General features: G+C 46.5%; 1 protein-coding gene across 1 annotated transcript in view; it reads left to right on the top strand.

Annotated features, from left to right (window-relative positions):
* Positions 1–2,411: 2,411 nt before the first annotated feature.
* CCPG1 (cell cycle progression 1) overlaps positions 2,412–17,724 on the top strand; it is a gene marked incomplete at its 5' end in the record, with an annotated part of 82,694 nt that continues 67,381 nt past the window's right edge. The window contains 3 exons of the mRNA XM_082253486.1: positions 2,412–2,471; positions 2,537–2,648; positions 2,736–2,815. Of these exons, the coding sequence (XP_082109612.1) occupies positions 2,412–2,471; positions 2,537–2,648; positions 2,736–2,815 (252 nt within the window). The remainder of the gene's footprint in view (positions 2,472–2,536; positions 2,649–2,735; positions 2,816–17,724) is intronic.

Raw genomic sequence — 17,724 nt, 5'->3', positions numbered from 1 at the left:
ACTACCTAATACAGGTATGCCGTGTGTTGAATCAAGGGATAAAATCTGACCACGCTAACACAGATCAGCTACTGTACTTTGCATGGTCAGTTTACAACAAGGAAAAAAGGTGACTGGCAGGATCAATGAGAAGTAAATGATAGACATTTTGGGGTTGATTTACTAAAGCTGGAGAGTACAAAATATAAATTCATTAAAAAGTTGATTGGTTTCTATGCAGGAAAGACAGTCAAAGGCTGGAGCAATGCAGGGAGCTCAAGTGTAGCACGTCTTCACTCAGCCTTGTCCAAGCCACGCCCGAGTAATTTTAGGGTGAATTTCCACCTAAACTTGACTGTACAATGTACAAAATTTTAATTAGGCTTGAAAAGGAACATCATAAAAGTCTGCTGAAATAGGAAGTGAAAGAACAGGTGTTCTAACACAGTGTCATATAGTCTTTCCAATCTGCAGCTGAAACCGTTCCTGTACTTGGTTACTTTTCTGAGTAACTTACTTTAGTAATGTTTAAAGAGGAAGTAAACCCTCCTCTGACACTTTTACCTATAAGTAAGCCTATATTAAGGCTTACCTATAGGTACTGTAAATATCTCCTAAACATGTACCGTTTAGGAGATATTTACCTTACAAGCCAGTGACGTCCCTGGCGCATGCGCTCTGAAGGAATGGCCGCTGGTGCCGTTTCTTCAGAGCCCCGTGCCGTGACCGTCGGCTCCCGCGCGCGTGCGCGGGAGTGACGTCACCGCAGCTCCGGCCAATCAGATGGCCGGATGCCGCGTTCCCGGAAGACGGGCGACTGGACATGCCGCCCGTCATCCAGCTAAGCGGGCGGCACGGCGGGGGCTCGTTCTTAGGTAAGTATTTTCATAATGAGCTAGTATGTGATGCTTACTAGCTCATTATGGGTTTCTCTTTCAGGTTTCAGAAAAAAAAAAAAAAACTTTCGAGGGTTTACAACCTCTTTAGTAGTAAATATTCAGTTTCAAGGCACTGCTGAAATCGGGACATTGTTTGTTCTAAATAATGTTATCCTGATACCTGCTGGGTTCTGGATTGTAGCCATCTTTTTAATGCACTACTTATTTATTCCCTGCGACTTATCATTTAGTCGCTTTGTGACTTCTAGATTAATTATCCCCCACATTTTTTTTTAAACTTCTGCTACGTCTTTTGTTAACAATTAAAATGGAATTTCCAGTTTAGTTACTGCTCTTATTTGACCCACATAACACTTATTATATAAGTATTTATGATTGTTCAATTCAGTATCTTGTCAGTGGAGTAAAGTCAGCCATAGATAGTTCAAAACTCAGCTGGTTCAGCAGAGACCAGCTTAGATTCCACCCAGCTGTGGGCAGACTGACTGTACCCAAGTCGATAAATCGATCGACCTGGGTGCTTCCAAAATGTAGAGTTTCTAGCATTCAATTGCCAGTGGCTATAGCCTCTAGCAATATTCATGGCTCCCCATGCCTTCGTCCCCCTGCCAGGAGATTGCCCTTGTCAATTCCCCCATCAACACAAAAAAGCCTGGTGAGGTGTGTCAAGGTGTTGTCGAGCATATTGTAACTGGGCTTTTTTGTGACTTTGGCACAGTAAAGACTTCTTTCTGGCAACTCGACCACACAGCTCATCTATTGTGCAAGTATGACATATTGTGCTCCTTGAAACAACCACACTTTCTTTTTCCAGAGCAGCCTTATTTATTCTGAGGTTACCTGTGGGCTTTTCTTTGTATCCCGAACAATTCTTCTGGTAGTTGTGGCTACAATCTTTCTCGGGCTACCTGACCTTGGCTTGGTATCCCCAAATTTTCCACTTAATAGGTCATTGAACATTAGCGACTGGCATATTGAAGGCTTTGGATATTCTTTTCCATCTTTATAAAGTTCCTTTACCTTGTTATGCAGGTTTTTTGACAGTTCTTTTCTGCTCCCCATGGTTCTGTATCTAGCCTGCTCAGTGCATCCACATGAGACCGAACAAATTCATTGAATATTTATACACAGACACTAACTGCAATGTAAAGAGCCACAGATGTGGAAAATTAACCTTTGTATGTCACCTTGTATGTCTGTACCAAGGCCAAACATTCCAGGGTATGGAATTTTTTTTGATCAGGGGCATTTGTGTGATTTCTGTTTTATCATTCTGATTTAAAAAAGAGCCAAACTATGTGGTAAAAGATGGCTTCATAAGATCGCTATCCTTACATAAAAGTTTTTTGGCATGATCAGTCATGTTTTCAATATCCGTGCTAAAGTTTCACAATTTCTGCCAAGGTATGCAAACTTTTGTGCACAACTGTAATTGTGTTGGGTCATTTATTTTTTTATTTTTTGTGAGTTTTTAGACATCTATTTATACTACATGATTGTATAAACACTTTTCTTTTTACAAATAACTATATAATGCATGACAAAGGATTCCCAGAGAACAGCGGGTTTTCCAAAAACAAGAGCATCGTAGCAGTAACCTCCTGTTAGACTCGCTGTGTCACATTGAAACGTTTTTTTTGTTATTTTTTTCTTTTTAGGGTTCCGATATAGAGACACTGCACTCAGAAACTGGAGAAACTGACCTTCCTTCAGAACACAGTACGACATTTGTGGAAGATTTGCAGCCAGATTCCTCAGCAGAGGCACCAGGTAAAGGAAGAATGTTAAAAGAAGTGTAAATCAAGTAAAGTCATTTAAAGTCAATGCACCAACTGTCTCTTGTTTAATCATTTATAGATACATGTATCAATGAGGATTCCTTGTCTGCTGTAGAGAATTTACAATCTGCTACAGAAGAACATTTGCTGGTTGCTGAGGTAGGCAATGTGTGTTGTAAAGAAATATGGGATGCTGCTATATCGCTTTAATATGAGAAAGTTCCCAAGCCAATAATTGTGCCAGGTGATTTTTATCTACCAGCAGATGGTAATTTTCAGTATAATTCCAACATGTATATGAGATTTGTAATATACAAGGGGTTTTTTATGAATTTGGAAAACAAGGGGGCTTAAAATTAGACTAGGTTCACACATGTCCAGTGCGAATCCCCCCCCCCCCCCCCCGCTTCCCCCCTGTGAATTCAGATACAGTTCAGATGCATATTTTCGGATGTCCTTGACAATAGATGACTCATCAGCTGTCATCGGTGTTCCCTGCTGACAGCTGTATGTAAAAAAACCCCATTGCCAGGAATAAAAAATTCGGGTCTCAACCTCCCCCCCCAGATGAATGATTACGGGGTACATTATACCCCTACTTATTCACCCCAAAAAAGTGTCCAAAAATCAAAACAAAAACAGTGTCACCTGGTGTAGATCCAGCGTCAATCACAACAAACGCCAACCAGGGGAAAAAAAAAAAAAGCTCCGCACCCATCGCTAGCTCCCCCTGTGACATCATTGACCCAGCATGAACCTGTTGATGATGTCACAAGGGGGTGGGGCCACCTGGTGACGTTGTGGGTGCCCCGCCCCTTAGCAAATTAACTGCCTCCCACCCGCCGTATAGACAAATGACGGTAGGCGGGGTACTCTCTTGTTCTGGGATGACGTCGCCCTGGTCTTGCTGCGGTTGCGTGCCTGCGGGGGCATGCAGTGATAGTGGGCATGCTGTGTCCTTGGGACACAGTGGGGGCGCAACCCCGATCTCCATAAAGAGCCGATGAAGAGGCTCTTTACCCATGTGATCAGCTGTGTCCAATCACAGCTGATCACATGTAAACAAGGGAATGACAGTTAATAGTTCTCCTCGCCTCACACTAACAGTGTGAAGAGGAGGAGTGTAAAGAGAGGAGAGCAGATCAGCAGCATCTCCTCACCGGGGAGACCTGTACAGATCAGTGCCCTGATTATCAGTGCAGCCCCAGCAGTGATGCCAATCTGTGCCAATCAGTGATACAAGTCATTGCTGAATATCCGTGCCACCTATCAGTGCTCATTTGTGCTGCTTATTAGTGCCACCTCATCAGTGCAGCCTATCAGTGCCCAACACTGCAGGATAATCAGCACACATTAGGGAAGTAGAAAATGTACTTATTTACAAACTAAGAAAAACTTTATTTTTCCAAAATGTTTTGTCGTTTTTTTTTTTTTTTACAAAAAATAAATAAATCCAGTGATGATTAACTACCAAAAGAAAGCTCCTATTTAGTGTGAAAAACATGCAAAAAATTTCATTTGGGTACAGCATTGCATGACCGCGCAATTGTCATTCAAAATGTGAGATCACTGAAAGCTGAAAATTGGCTCGGGCAGGAAGGGAGTAAAAGCACCCAGTATTGAATTGGTTAAGAAATGTCAGATTGGCGGCATCAATCCTGATTGATGATGGATCTACACCGGGTGACTTTTTTTTTTTTTTTTAATAAAGGAGTTGTCAAAAACTGTCTCTGTGTGTTTAATTCTTTTTGACATGCTTTTTGGTGAATAACTAGGGGTAAAATGTACCCCATACTCATTCACATGGGGGGGGCGGAATCTGGGTGCTTCCAGAATCTGATAAGTCCCCTGCCCATAGACCCCCACAACCATCAGCCAGGGTTGTGGGAAAGAAGCCCTTGTCGTGAGGTTTGCTTCCTCTTAATCTGTTCAGTGCTGGATTGGCTGTACAGATGGGTCTAGAAACCTAGGTAACTTGTGGTGTTACAGAATCTTCACAATGCAAAATTGATTGTATTGTTTGTGGTTAGGAAGGCCATACACGTAGCAAATTAAATTTCTGCAACCTATCGCAGACAGTGTTGACCGGGGAATCCCTCCCGCCGAGCCATTGTATTCTCCTGGTTTGGGTGGGGGGGGGAGCCGTCCCTGCTGGGAGAAGACAGTGATTATCGCTGGTGTCTATAACAACTAATAGCAATCATCACATGCAAAATCTGGCAGGCTGGTTGTACCCAAGTTGATCGATCGATTGACTTAATACATTCAGCCTGCTCATACAAGGCTCAAACCGGCTGAGATTCAAACCATCTCTGTCTGGCCTTAGTCTTTAGATCAGCTAGTCCTTTTCGAATTTGAAAGGTAAAATACATTTCTTTTGCTGGAGGGTTTCTATAGCTGACACTACCGATTTATTGCAACAGGCATGAGCAGGATGATCTATGTTACCATGATGTACAGGTGCATCTAATAAAATTAGAATATCATCAATAAGTTCATTTTTCTCTTACGTTCATTGACGGTCACAAGACTGGGACAACGATCCACAGTCTCTAGAGGTGGCTTCGTTCTCTGGCACTTTGACAGGGAAAATCCTTTCTCCCCCTGTACTGGACGGTTGTCACGACGGATGCCAGCCTGTCTGGGTGGGGAGGTGTCCTCAGCACAGATGTGCTCAGGGGGTCTCGACTCTGGCAGAGTCCAGAATGCTGATTTAAAGTTCTGGAAATCCAAGCGATCAGCCTTTGTCTGGCTCTTTGCACAATTCTTCTTCTTCTTATTCAAATTGTCATTTGGACAATGCCATGGCCGCTGTCTATGTCAATCACCAAGGGGGCACAAGTAGTGTCCTGGCGGCTCAGTAAGTAGCCAGCATTCTAAGGTGGGCTGACCGATTCGTTCCAGCCCTCTCAAATTGCTGTCACGACTCCTGTGCAGGATCAAAGCAGAAGGGATTCTGTCCTGACTGACCTCGCCGGTCTTGGTACGCCGATCGGGTACGACCGATCATCGATGATCCTTGGGGGTTTCCTCTCAGGGAGGATCTGCTGTCCCAAGGACCGATCTTCTGTCCTGCTTTACAGTTGCTGGCTTTGACGGCTTGGCTGTTAAATGCCAGGTGCTGAAGAGTAGAGGTTTGTCTGAGTCGGTGATTCCTAAGCTGTTGAAAGCTAGGGAATCTACTTCTAGGAAGATCTACCTTCTTACGTTTAAGACGTACATTGCGTGGTGTGAGTCTCTTGGGGTTCATCCTCGATCCTTCTCGGGGGATCAGATCTTAACCTTCCTTTACCGGGGGGTTGAAAAGATATTGGCCTTGAGTACCCTCAAGGGCCAGGTATCAGCTTTGGCGGTCTTTTTCCAACGACCTTTGGCCTCACACTCCCTGGTGCGTGCCTTTCTTCAGGGTGTCTGACATTTGGTTCCTTCAGTGTGGGCTCCGTTGCTGCCCTGGGATCTTAATGTGGTGCTTCCAGCTCTACAGAAGCCTCCCTGTGAAAATATTCGGAAGGTTTCCCTGCTTGTGCTGCCCGGAAGGTGGCCTTTTTTGGTGGTTACCACCTCTGCGTGCAGGGTGTCGGAACTGGTGGCATTATCCTGTCGTTCACCTTATTGGTGATTCACAAAGATAAGGTGGTGCATCGCCCCTGCCCGTCATTCCTTCCTAAGGTGGTCTCTGACTGTCATTTGAATAAAGACATTGTGTTTCCTTCCCTGTGTCCCAGGCTAAGCATCCTAAGAAAATTACCTTGCTTGCCTTGTGAATGTGGTCCGGGGAATGGGGGTGTACCTGGCAGCTATGAGTCTTTTAGGAAGTCAAACTCTCTATTTGTGCTCACGGACGGACCTCACAAAGAGTTGCCTGCTTCTTCTGCCACCATTTCCAGATAGATCAGACCGACGGTGGTTCAGGCCTATTGCATCAGGGGTCAGGTTCCTCCTTTCCCTGTCATGGTGCACTCTACTAGGGTGCTTAGTGTCTCCTGGGCTTCCGTCATCAAGCGTCAGTGACGCAGGTTTGCAAGGCGACCACCTGGTCGTCGGTGCACACTTTTACAAAATGTTTATAAAGTGGATGTGTTGGCATCTGCGGATGCTTCTTTTTATTGGTCTTATGTAATAATCTAATTTTCTAAGATGCCGAATTTTGGGTTTTAACTAGCTGTAAGCTATAATCATCAAAATTAAAAGAAATGCTTGAAATATATCACTCTGTGTAATGCTTCTATATAAAATAGGAGTTTCACTTTTTGAATTGAATTACTGAAATAAATTCACTTTTTGATGATATTCAAATTTTTTGAGATGCACTTGTATGTTATTGGACACCTGCTGAGTTTAATCTGATCGACGAGTTTAATATCAAGGGCTGGGTGTGGGACTGAAGGAAGCTTTGTGTAAAGTGGTGATATAGCAAGCAGTACATTCTTAAGCCGGTCATAGACGGAGCAATTTTTTTCCCTTGCAATCACAGGCTATTGTGTTCTCCTTGCAGAGGGGAAGCCGTCCCGGCCAGGAGAACACACGGTGTTTATTGCTAGCCGCTGGCAATAATTGCATAAAAAAATCCAACAGGCTGGTTGTACCAAAGTTGATCGATCAATTAACTAAGGTACAATCGGCCTGCCCATGTATGGTTCTAATCAGCCGGTCCCTGCTGAATCGGCTGAGAGTCAACTGTCTATTACTGGCTTTAGAAAATAAAGCTGAGAATTTACTATTACTTTACATCTCCACTCACCACCAGTATTTAACTTCTGGATGGAGTTGTTAACTCATATCTGTCCTACTGAGAGTTCCTTTAAAACATCTGTCCCTGCCCTCCAGCCACGTCGCACATGTTTGCTTCTCTGCTAAACCTGCCATATGTTCGTGCTATGTGTTTTTCTACATTAACTAGGTTAATCACTTCATGACAGCCTTGAAATGACTAAAGATAGCTGAGATGTTGCATAATACATGTACACAGTGAACTATATATTTGCCTTGCAGAGAAATATAACACTTCATTGTGCTGTGTTGGAGAGGTGCGATTGGATAGTTCCCTCCCAGTCCACTAACTTGGAGAATGAAATAGTTTTATTGAGTGATTCTGCTCTATGGATAGTGAAATAATGAATGTGTAGCTGCTGCCCTCACCATGACTAACCACCGAAGTAGTGTCTGGTATGGAATTTTAAACAGATAATGGGTTTGGCGCTGCTCTGTGCGTGTCTATATGGGGTTAAAGCGAGCAATAAAGCATAAAGTCACAGAGTGGACTGCGGGAGGACGCAATATGCGTTCCACTACCCGGAAAGGCATCCACTTAAGGCTACATCAACATCCGGGACCCCATACGGATGTAAAAAGGACATGTGTCATCTTAGTGACACAGCCCAATATGCTTCCTGGCCGAAAAAAGAAAATCTTTTAGAACGAGACATAAACAGATGAAATACTAATGTAACATAAGTCATAACAAACAAAAGTTTTAAACATAGTGCAACACCTATGAAATGAGACATAGGCGAACATTAAAAAAAATAATGCTAGGCTAAAAATGATTTCTATATTTTGTAGAGGATATGAAAAAAGGGGAAAATAAATCCCCAACATGAGCTTATAAAAATACATAAAAGTGCAATCGTATCCTACACAGGTAAGATTGCAACCAAAAATATTGGCATTACAATAAAAAAAGGGGCCGGCCAGTCAGTACCGAAACATACTACACCGCCAGCCAAACAATGATTGACATCGAAAAAGCAGAAAAACAACAAAAATCAACTATTGCTAATAAAGGAGTTAATGTCCCAGTCAATATTTAAACCAAAAGGCCTGTAGGATTTAAAGTCAAAAATCCATCTCGTTTCAAGACGGGAAATGCCTCTTCTAACATTGTCACCTCTCCAGTGGGGACAGAATTGTTGAATTGCCATAAATGATGTGCCCACTGGGTTTTTTCCATGACAAAGATCGTAATGCTTTGAAAGATTATGTTTTGAAAATCCTTTTTTTATATTTGCAATATGTTCTTGGAATGCGCGCACTGTGTGGCCAATATAATGTAGGCCGCAGGGACAAGTGATTACATACACAACATTTTTGGTGGTGCAAGTAAGCAATTGATCAATGTCATAATTTTTTGAGGTGACATTGGATTGAAAAGAAGTGTATTTCCTGTTCTTAAGAGAATTTAAAGAACACACTGCACATCTTCTATCCCTGTAAAAGAAAGAAAAATCTTTTATTAATCTCACAGTTACATTCAAAATGGCACAAGTCGGTGTAGGAACAAGCAGATCATCCTCATGGGGAAGATATCCAAATGATGGTGTGGGTTGGAGGGTGACACAAGAGCTGTTGGTACCAGCACAGGCACTGCTGCACGCGAAAGTAGCAGTGTAGCAGCAGGAAGATGTATCCTCCGAAATTCTGCCGTGCCTCCCGCAGAAGCATAGACGGCAAGATGCTGGGTGCCGGGTGTTGTCACCTCCAGACGCCAGATCCTCCACGAATACAGACGAGGGACAAGAAGCAGTAGCAGTGGAGAGGGCAGGCTGCAACATCGTTTCCGAGGCACTACCCCCTTCCTCAGGCTGCTGGAAGCCCTCTCTGTTACATGTTCCAGGGGTGGAAAATTGGCAGGCGGATTATCTGTCGGCAGGCGTTGGACCAAGGGGAGTTATCCATTCATCCGGGGGTGTTTCATCAGCTGTGTCTCTGGTGGGGCACCCCCGAGGTGGATCTGTTGGTGTCTCGGCTCAACAGGAAGGTGCACAGGTTTGCGGCACGGTCACGGGATCCGCTAGCATACTCCACAGACGCGCTGGTGGCCCTCTGGGGCCAGTATCGTCTGATTTACGCCTTCCCTCCTCTCAAGCTTCTGCCGAGACTCTTGCGCAGGATGGAGGCAGAAGGAATTTCAGTCATTCTGGTGGCCCCGGATTAGCCCTGCCGGTCTTGATACGCCGATCTGGTGCGGCTGGTTGCCGACGCCCCATGGAGACTACCTCTCAAAGAGGATCTGCTGTCCCAAAGGCCAATCTTCTATCCTACTTTACAGTCACTGGCTTTGACGGCTTGGCTGTTGAAAGGCAGGTACTGAAGGATAGAGGTTGGTCTAGGTCAGTGATTCCCGCACTACTGAAGGCTAGGAAGATCTACCATCGTATGTGGAAAGCATACATTTCGTGGTGTGAGACGCTTGGTGTTCACCCTTGCTCTTTTTGGGTGGCTTGGGTCTTGATCTTCCTTCAACGGGGGGCTGAGCAGAAATTGGCTTTAAGTACAATTAATGGTCAGGTGTTGGCCTTGGCGGTCTTCTTTCAAAGACCCTTGGCTACGCACTCCCTGGTGCGTACTTTTATTCAGGGGGTTCAACATTTGACTCTGCCAGTGCAGTCCCCACTACTGCCTTGGGATCTCAACTTGGTGCTTTCAGCTCTCCAGAAGCCTCCCTTTGAGAACATTCGGGAGATTCCTCTGCTTATGCTGTCTCAGAAGGTGACTTTACTATCTGCGCGTAAGGTGTCGGAATTGGCAGCGTTGTCTGGTCGTTCCCCCTTATTTGGTGATCCACAAGGATGAGGTGGTTCTTCGCGCCTGTCCATCATTCCTTCCAAAAGTTGTCTCTGATTTCCATCTGAATGAGGACATTGTGTTGCCTTCCCTGTGTACCAGGCCAAAACATCCTAAGGAAATTGCGTTGCATTCCCTGGATATGGTTCTGCCTAGTGTCCTACTCCTGTAGGGGACAGTATAACCCAATGGTCAAGAAGATCAGGAGCTGTGTCCGTCAATGAACATCAGAGAAATGGATTTTACGGTAAGTCAAACATTTTATTCTCCAGGGCGTCTAATTAAAAAAAAAAAAAAAATATATATATATATATATATATATATATATATATATATATATATATATATATATATATATATATATATATATATATATAATATATATATATATAAGATTTAGAAGTTCTAAGGAATTTTTGAGCAAAACATGCTGCTTTTTGCATGTATGTGAGAAATGTCAGGATTGGCTTGGTTTTGAAGTGGTTAAACAAAACCATATCTGGCACAGAGAACAATATGTAGAATTGTAATACTCCCAACATGCCAAAAGTAAATAGGATAGGATTTTTAAAGTAATCTGATCAGATAACAATGTCCCCATCTGACTATTATTTCAGAAACTAAACTACTTAATATAAGTAATATAATTGTCATAAACATCCATCAATGTTTAATGGATTATAAGAATTAAGGACCTTTAAACAATCTAACGCAATCCATTTATTTTTTATTTTTTTTTAATACACAACAAACGTTTCCTAAGGGTACCCGCACAACTCTTGGATACTTGCCCCGGCACTTTGAAGCACCCAGATCCCATGACATTCTCCTATCCAAATTTTAACCACTACTTTTAGTGCTAAAGACTGGTTCCTTTCATACTTTCCCATTCGCCCTCAAAGTTGCTCATCAATGATGGAGAGTGGTGTGGAACTTGGTTTTGTGCAGTCCTACCTAGGTACTTTGTGTTATACTACTATAGTCAATTTAATATATATATATTTTTTTTACAGTTAATTACATTTAATGGATCCTTAAAGTGCATGTAAACTCTTCCAGTGAACTACTCTTGTTTGCTTTGCTTCCCTTGGTCTGTTTTAATATACCACTGGAAGTATTTTGTTATATCTGTTTGATAAGTGCAAAAATAAAATGTCCTCTGTACACTTTAGTTTACTGTGTACACTGTTATTTCAAAGAGCCTTCCAAGTTCTTATCTTGCAGTACAGATTGATTAACCACTTGATGACCAGCAACATACCGGTATGTTGCTGGACTTCATTTGGGTATACCAAGATGATGCCTGCAGCGCAGGCTTCGTCCGGTATCGTTTTTTAAATCCGTCAGTTGTGTCTCTAGTAAAAGCAATCCTGGCAGCTAACTACCTGCTGGATCGCTTTTACAAGCAGCAGGAGGGGGCGTTCTGCCAGCTGATCATAGAGTTAAATGGAGACTGGATCAGCTCTGTTCGCCTCCTATGATATGGATGAGCATTACTTCTTAGTTTCCCAGGATGTAAACAGCGCTATTTTTAAAATGAAAAGCATTTGATCATACCGACCTTGGTGTGATCAAATGCTTTCAAGAAGCATAGCAGGGATCTGGAATCTAACAGACCCCCAGATCTCTCCATAAAGAGTACCTGTCACTGCATATTGCTATCACAGGGGATATTTATATTCCCTGTGATAATAAAAGTGATGAAAAAAATAAAAATAAAACGACAGTGTAAAAATAAATAATAAAAAAAAAAAAAAAAAAAAAAAAAAAAAGATAAAATTTTTTGAAAAAAAACAAAAAACAAATTTTAGTATGCCCTTGTCCCACCATGCTCACGTGCAAAGGCGAACGCACGACCAACACAAACAGTGATTGCCCCACACATGTGAGGTTTCATTGCTAATGTTAGATCAAGGGCAGTAATTCTATCACCAGATATCCTGTGTGAATCTAAAGTGGTAACCTGTAAAGGCTTTTAAAGCTTCACCCATAGATAGTAAAATCAACGTAGTTTGTTGCCGTTACCAAACAGTTGGGTATTATATAAATTTTTGTACATTAAAATTAAAAAAAGTGTATTTTCTCTTACGTCCTCCGACAGTCGCCGCCTCTTCATATTCGTCACATATGGGGTATTAGACTTTGCTCCGAAGGAGTAGCTAGGCAACAGAATATGTTAACATTAAAGCTTTTAACATATCCCACCCTCAAGGGGTGGTCCCCTCAGTCAATACCCTCCTACTTCCTGCAACCATATCCCAGTTTTAATGTCTAGCTTGTCAGGAGTGGCTGGCTTTTCCTGTGCTGGGGCTTTCTGCCCCAGACTCTTTCTTCTTTTTGAAATTTTGTTTGAGTTTTATCTCTACCTTTACTTAGCTGTTATTTTTGTCAGTGTTAGTTAGTTCTTCTGATGAAGAGGATCATGCGGGCTGGGTCTCGGGCTGATCCCCCTGGTCGCAGGTCGTGGGTCAGTGGCTTCCCAGCCTGCCATCGAGCGTTCAGCCAGGTAACGCTCCTGGCACAGTGAACGACCCATCCCTGTTCGGTGCAGGGATGATTGGTGAGGTGGCTACCTCACTGGACGCTGTGCGGTTTCTTAACCCCCATTTTGTGCGTCTTGAATTGCGACTCTCCCTGCCTCATGTGCAGCGGCTTGTTCGCCTGTGCGGGTCCCCCACGCCATTGAGAGGTAAGTGTATCTATGTGGGGACCTGTCTGTCTGGGGGGGTGTCAGTCTGGGACTGTGTAACCTGCCTCTATTCACACTGCTTGTCTCCCTATCTCTCGGCTGCATGCTGTGGGCTGCAAGGGGGGGGGGGCTGTGTGACACTGTGTGTGTCAGCCTGGTCAGTGTGAAAAGCTGTGTGCTGTGGGGCATGTTTTTTTGGCATGTTTGGGCATATACAGCGATCGCTGCGGCGATCTGACATGTGTTCTTATACATGGATGACATGTGTGCATTACTGCACTGTGGAGCGGCGGTTTCGGCGCCAAACGGCGACATTTTGCCTACACTCGCTCCGGCCGCATGTTTTACATGCATGGCGGCCATTTTCTTGTAGCCTCCATAGGCTTTCATAGAGCGCCCTGGCAGCATCACCTCCTCTTTCCAGGAACACCGATCGAGGCAGCAGCAGCGGCGAGGGTCTCCTCAGGTTTTATCCTTCTGTTCTTGCTATCCATTGCCTGTGTTCAGTTTGCATATTCCCTGTGGGGGTCTCATTGTGCTTGAGTGTGGTGCGGTGGGCTGCGCTTGCCGCGCTTGCTTAAAGGGGCAGTTAACCCTTTATTGTCCGGCATTACAGGGGCAATGGATTCTCAGGAGGGCAAATTTCCTACCGCCTTGGTGGAAAGCCAGGGGACCGCTGTTTCCCCCCCAGGGGGGGATTTAGCCACTATTGTGGCTGGCCTTGCTGCTCAGGTGCAGATGCTGGTGGCTGCTCAATCTACTAAAAGACCCAGAATTGCTCTTTCCTCTGATTCTGAGGGTGAAGGTGATGGGGTTGTTATGGCGGGGGCCTCCTTATCGGGGTCCCGCTCCTCCCTAGATCTAGTGGGGTCCGAGGTGGAGGCTGAAGTTGAGGGAGTTGATAATTCTCCCCCTGGCTCGCCTGAAGAGCTTGCAATCATGGATGAATTGATTGCTTCCATAAAGCAAACACTGCGTTTGCAGGATGAAGTGTGTCCCCCCGCTGCCTTGGCGGCCTATGGGACGCAGAGAAAACGCAGGACGCCGCAGGTTTTTCCCTGCAATGATGATTTTCAGCGCGCTGTTAAGGAACAATGGCGCAATCTGCGCAAACCTTTTGCTGTGCCAAGTAGGTTCAAGCTGCGTTATCCTTTCTCGCCTTCCACTGATGAAAGGTGGTGTGTGCCTCCCCCAGTGGATCACGCAATTGCGGTTTTAAACAAGGCCACTGCGATTCCTGCAGAGGATTCACCTGTGTTCCGTGATGCCACGGATAGGAGATTGGAGTCTCTTGCCCGTCATACTTATTCTGTTACGGGTTCTATGCTTAAAGCTCTGTTTGCTTCTCTCATGGCGGCCCAGGCGATCGCAAGTTGGACGCAGATGCTTAGGCGCGTCCTAGTGGCCGACTCGGCCTCGCCGGCGACCCTGGATATGGTGGATCAAATCCACCAGGGTGTCATGTATCTGTGTGATGCGGACCTGGACCTGGTTCCATTGGCTGCACGTGTGCACAGCGTGGCGGTGTTGTCTCGCCGCCTGGTTTGGTTAAAATATTGGTCGGTGGACCAGTCTTCACGTAAGACCTTAGCCAATCTGCCTTATGATGGGTCTCGCCTTTTTGGGGAGTCCTTGGATGTGTTGATTAAGGGGATCACCGGGGGTAAGAGCACTCTCTTGCCTCATTTCCCCAAGGCTAAGGGGGCTTCTGGGAAGAAGCATGCTAATTTTCGGCCCCCTCAGGGGTCCTTTCGTGCCTTTCGGCCGCACTACAAGGGCAAGCCGTTCAAAGGTCAAGGCTCTCAGAAGAAGCCCTGGTCTGGGAAACAGAAGTCCGGCCAATCCGGATCTGCAGCCCATAACAGTTCGGCCTGAAGGGGCGCCCTCACCCAGTTTTGGGGTGGGGGGACGCTTGCTCGGTTTTCTTCAGCCCTGGTTGGCCCGTGTGCGGGACAGATGGGTTCAGGAGATCGTTCGATCTGGTTACAAGATCGAGTTTCTCTCTCGGCCGGAGAGCAGATTTTTTCCCTCAAATCTTCAACTGTCTCCAGAGCGTTTGCGGGACCTGCACCTGGCGGTGCGGGACCTGAGGGCTCAGGGAGTGGTGGTTCCGGTGCCTCATCGGGACAGATTTCGGGGGTTTTATTCCAATCTGTTCACCGTGCCCAGAAAGGAGGGCAAGGTTCGTCCAATTCTGGACTTGAAGGCTCTGAACCGCTCTGTGCGGGTTCGCAAGTTCCGCATGGAATCCCTGCGGTCGGTGGTGGCTGCCCTGGTTCCGGGGGAATTCATGGCCTCCATCGATTTGAAGGATGCGTACCTTCACATCCCCATTTTCGAGGGTCACCAGAGGTTCCTTCGATTTGCCATTGCGGAGGATCACTACCAGTTCGTGGCGTTGCCTTTTGGACTCGCCTCGGCTCCGCGGGTCTTCACCAAGGTGCTTGCACCGGTTCTGGCATTATTGAGGGCCCAGGGCATTTCTGTCCTGGGGTATCTGGACGACATTCTGGTTCGGTCTGCGACCAGCCAGGGTCTGGAGAAGGACCTGTCTGTCACGATGCAAACTCTGCAGGAGTTTGGTTGGACGATAAATTTTCCAAAGTCTACGCTGAGTCCGTCAGTTCGTCTTCCCTACCTGGGAATGATTCTGGACTCGGTGCAGGCGAAGGTCTTCCTGTCGGAAGACAAACTCAGGACTCTCCAGGAGGAAGTCAGGTCCCTCAGGGACGTTCCGCACTCGTCTCTGCGGACGTGTATGAGATGTCTGGGATTGATGGTCTCGGCCTTCGAGGCGATTCCCTTCGCCCAGTTTCACACGCGGGGTCTCCAAGCGGAGATCCTGTCCAGGTGGGACGGGCGACCTCAATCTCTGGATCTTCAAATCTCGTTGAGTCATCGCACCAGAAGAAACCTTCTGTGGTGGCTCCAGTCCCCGTTGGTGTCCGGGGTCAAGTCGTTTCGTCCTGTCTCGTGGACGGTGATCACCACGGATGCCAGCCTGTCGGGCTGGGGTGGTGTTCTGGGCGTTCTGTCCACCCAGGGAACTTGGTCGGAGGGGGAGTCTTCCCTTCCGATCAACATTCTGGAATTGCGTGCGATAAGTCTCTGTCTTCATCGCTGGACGGACCGGCTGCAGGGCTGCCCGGTTCGGGTGCAGACGGACAATGCCACGGCGGTGGCCTACATCAACCACCAAGGGGGCACCAGGAGTGCCCGAGCGGCTCGAGAAGTGGCCGACATTCTGTCTTGGGCCGAGACTCATGTCCCGGCGATAACGCCGGTTCACATTCCGGGGGTGGAGAACTGGCAGGCGGACTATCTGAGTCGCCAGACCCTGGATCAGGGGGAATGGTCTCTCCACCCGGCTGTCTTCCAGATGTTGTGTGCGAAGTGGGGTCTTCCAGATGTGGACCTGTTCGCGTCTCGTCTCAACAACAAGGTGAAAAGGTTCGTGGCAAGGACGCGCGACCCTCGGGCAGACGCGTCGGACACGTTAGTGGCCCCGTGGCATCAGTACGGGCTGATGTACGCGTTTCCACCGATTCAGTTGCTGTCCAGGTTCCTTCGCAGGTTACACTCGGAACGCAGCACGGTGATTCTTGTGGCACCGGACTGGCCTCGCCCGTCCTGGTACGCAGACCTCGTGAATCTGGCGGTCGACGCCCCGTGGCGTCTGCCTCTTCGAGACGATCTACTGTCTCAAGGACCGATATACCATCCTGCTTTACAGTCGCTGGCTTTGACGGCCTGGCTGTTGAGACCGAGGTCCTGAAGGAGAAGGGTCTCTCTCCAGAGGTCGTTCATACTTTGATCAACGCGAGGAAGTCTTCCTCGGGGAAGGTTTATTACCGTACTTGGAAGGCCTATTTTGCCTGGTGTGAGTCCAGGGCGTTTTCACCCCGCACGTACTCGGTTTCCCGTGTGCTGTCTTTCCTTCAAACGGGTGTTGATCAGCGTTTGGCGCTGGCTACGATAAAGGGTCAGGTGTCTGCACTGGCCGTTCTGTTTCAACGTCCCGTGGCTTCCAACTCCTTGGTTGGCACTTTTGTTCAGGGTGTGCGGCATCTGGTTCCTCCTAGGAGGGATCCTTTGCCCCCTTGGGACTTGAATCTCGTTCTGTCTGTGTTGCAACGTGCTCCTTCTGAACAGATCAGGGAGATCTCGTTGTCTATGTTGTCCAAAAAGGTCGCCTTTTTGGTGGCGATCACTTCGGCTCGCAGAGTGTCGGAGCTGGCAGCTTTGTCCTGCAAGTCTCCGTACCTGGTTGTTCATTTGGATAAGGTGGTCTTGCGACCTAATCCTTCTTTTCTTCCGAAGCAAGTTTCGGAATTCCATCTTAATGAGGATATTGTCTTACCTTCGCTGTGCGCGAAGCCTAAACATCCAAAGGAGGTGAGATTGCATTCTCTGGATGTTGTTCGGGCGATAAGGGTTTACCTTAAATCGACTGAGTCTTTTCGAAAGACGGACTCTTTGTTTGTTCTTCCAGAGGGTCCTCGGAAGGGCATGGCGGCTTCGGCCTCTACCATCGCCAAATGGATCAGGCAGACCATTGAACAGGCCTATGCTTTACAGGGGAAGGTTCCCCCTGTGCCTGTGAAGGCGCACTACTAGATCTTTGAGTACGTCTTGGGCCTGTCGTCATGGGGCTTCTGTAGCCCAGGTGTGTAAGGCGGCGACCTGGTCGACTGTACACACGTTCACAAAATTCTACAAAGTAGATGTTCAGGCATCGGCGGATGCTTCCTTTGGCCGCAAGGTTCTTAGTGCGGCAATTCCCTAGGGTCCCTTGTTGGGGACCTCTGGCTGTTGG

Source organism: Pelophylax lessonae (genome assembly GCF_965119305.1).
Source record: "Pelophylax lessonae genome assembly, chromosome: 4".
Lineage (NCBI taxonomy): Eukaryota > Metazoa > Chordata > Amphibia > Anura > Ranidae > Pelophylax > Pelophylax lessonae.
The sequence above is the reverse complement of the archived record's forward strand: the minus strand, read 5'-3'. Positions and strand labels throughout refer to the sequence as shown.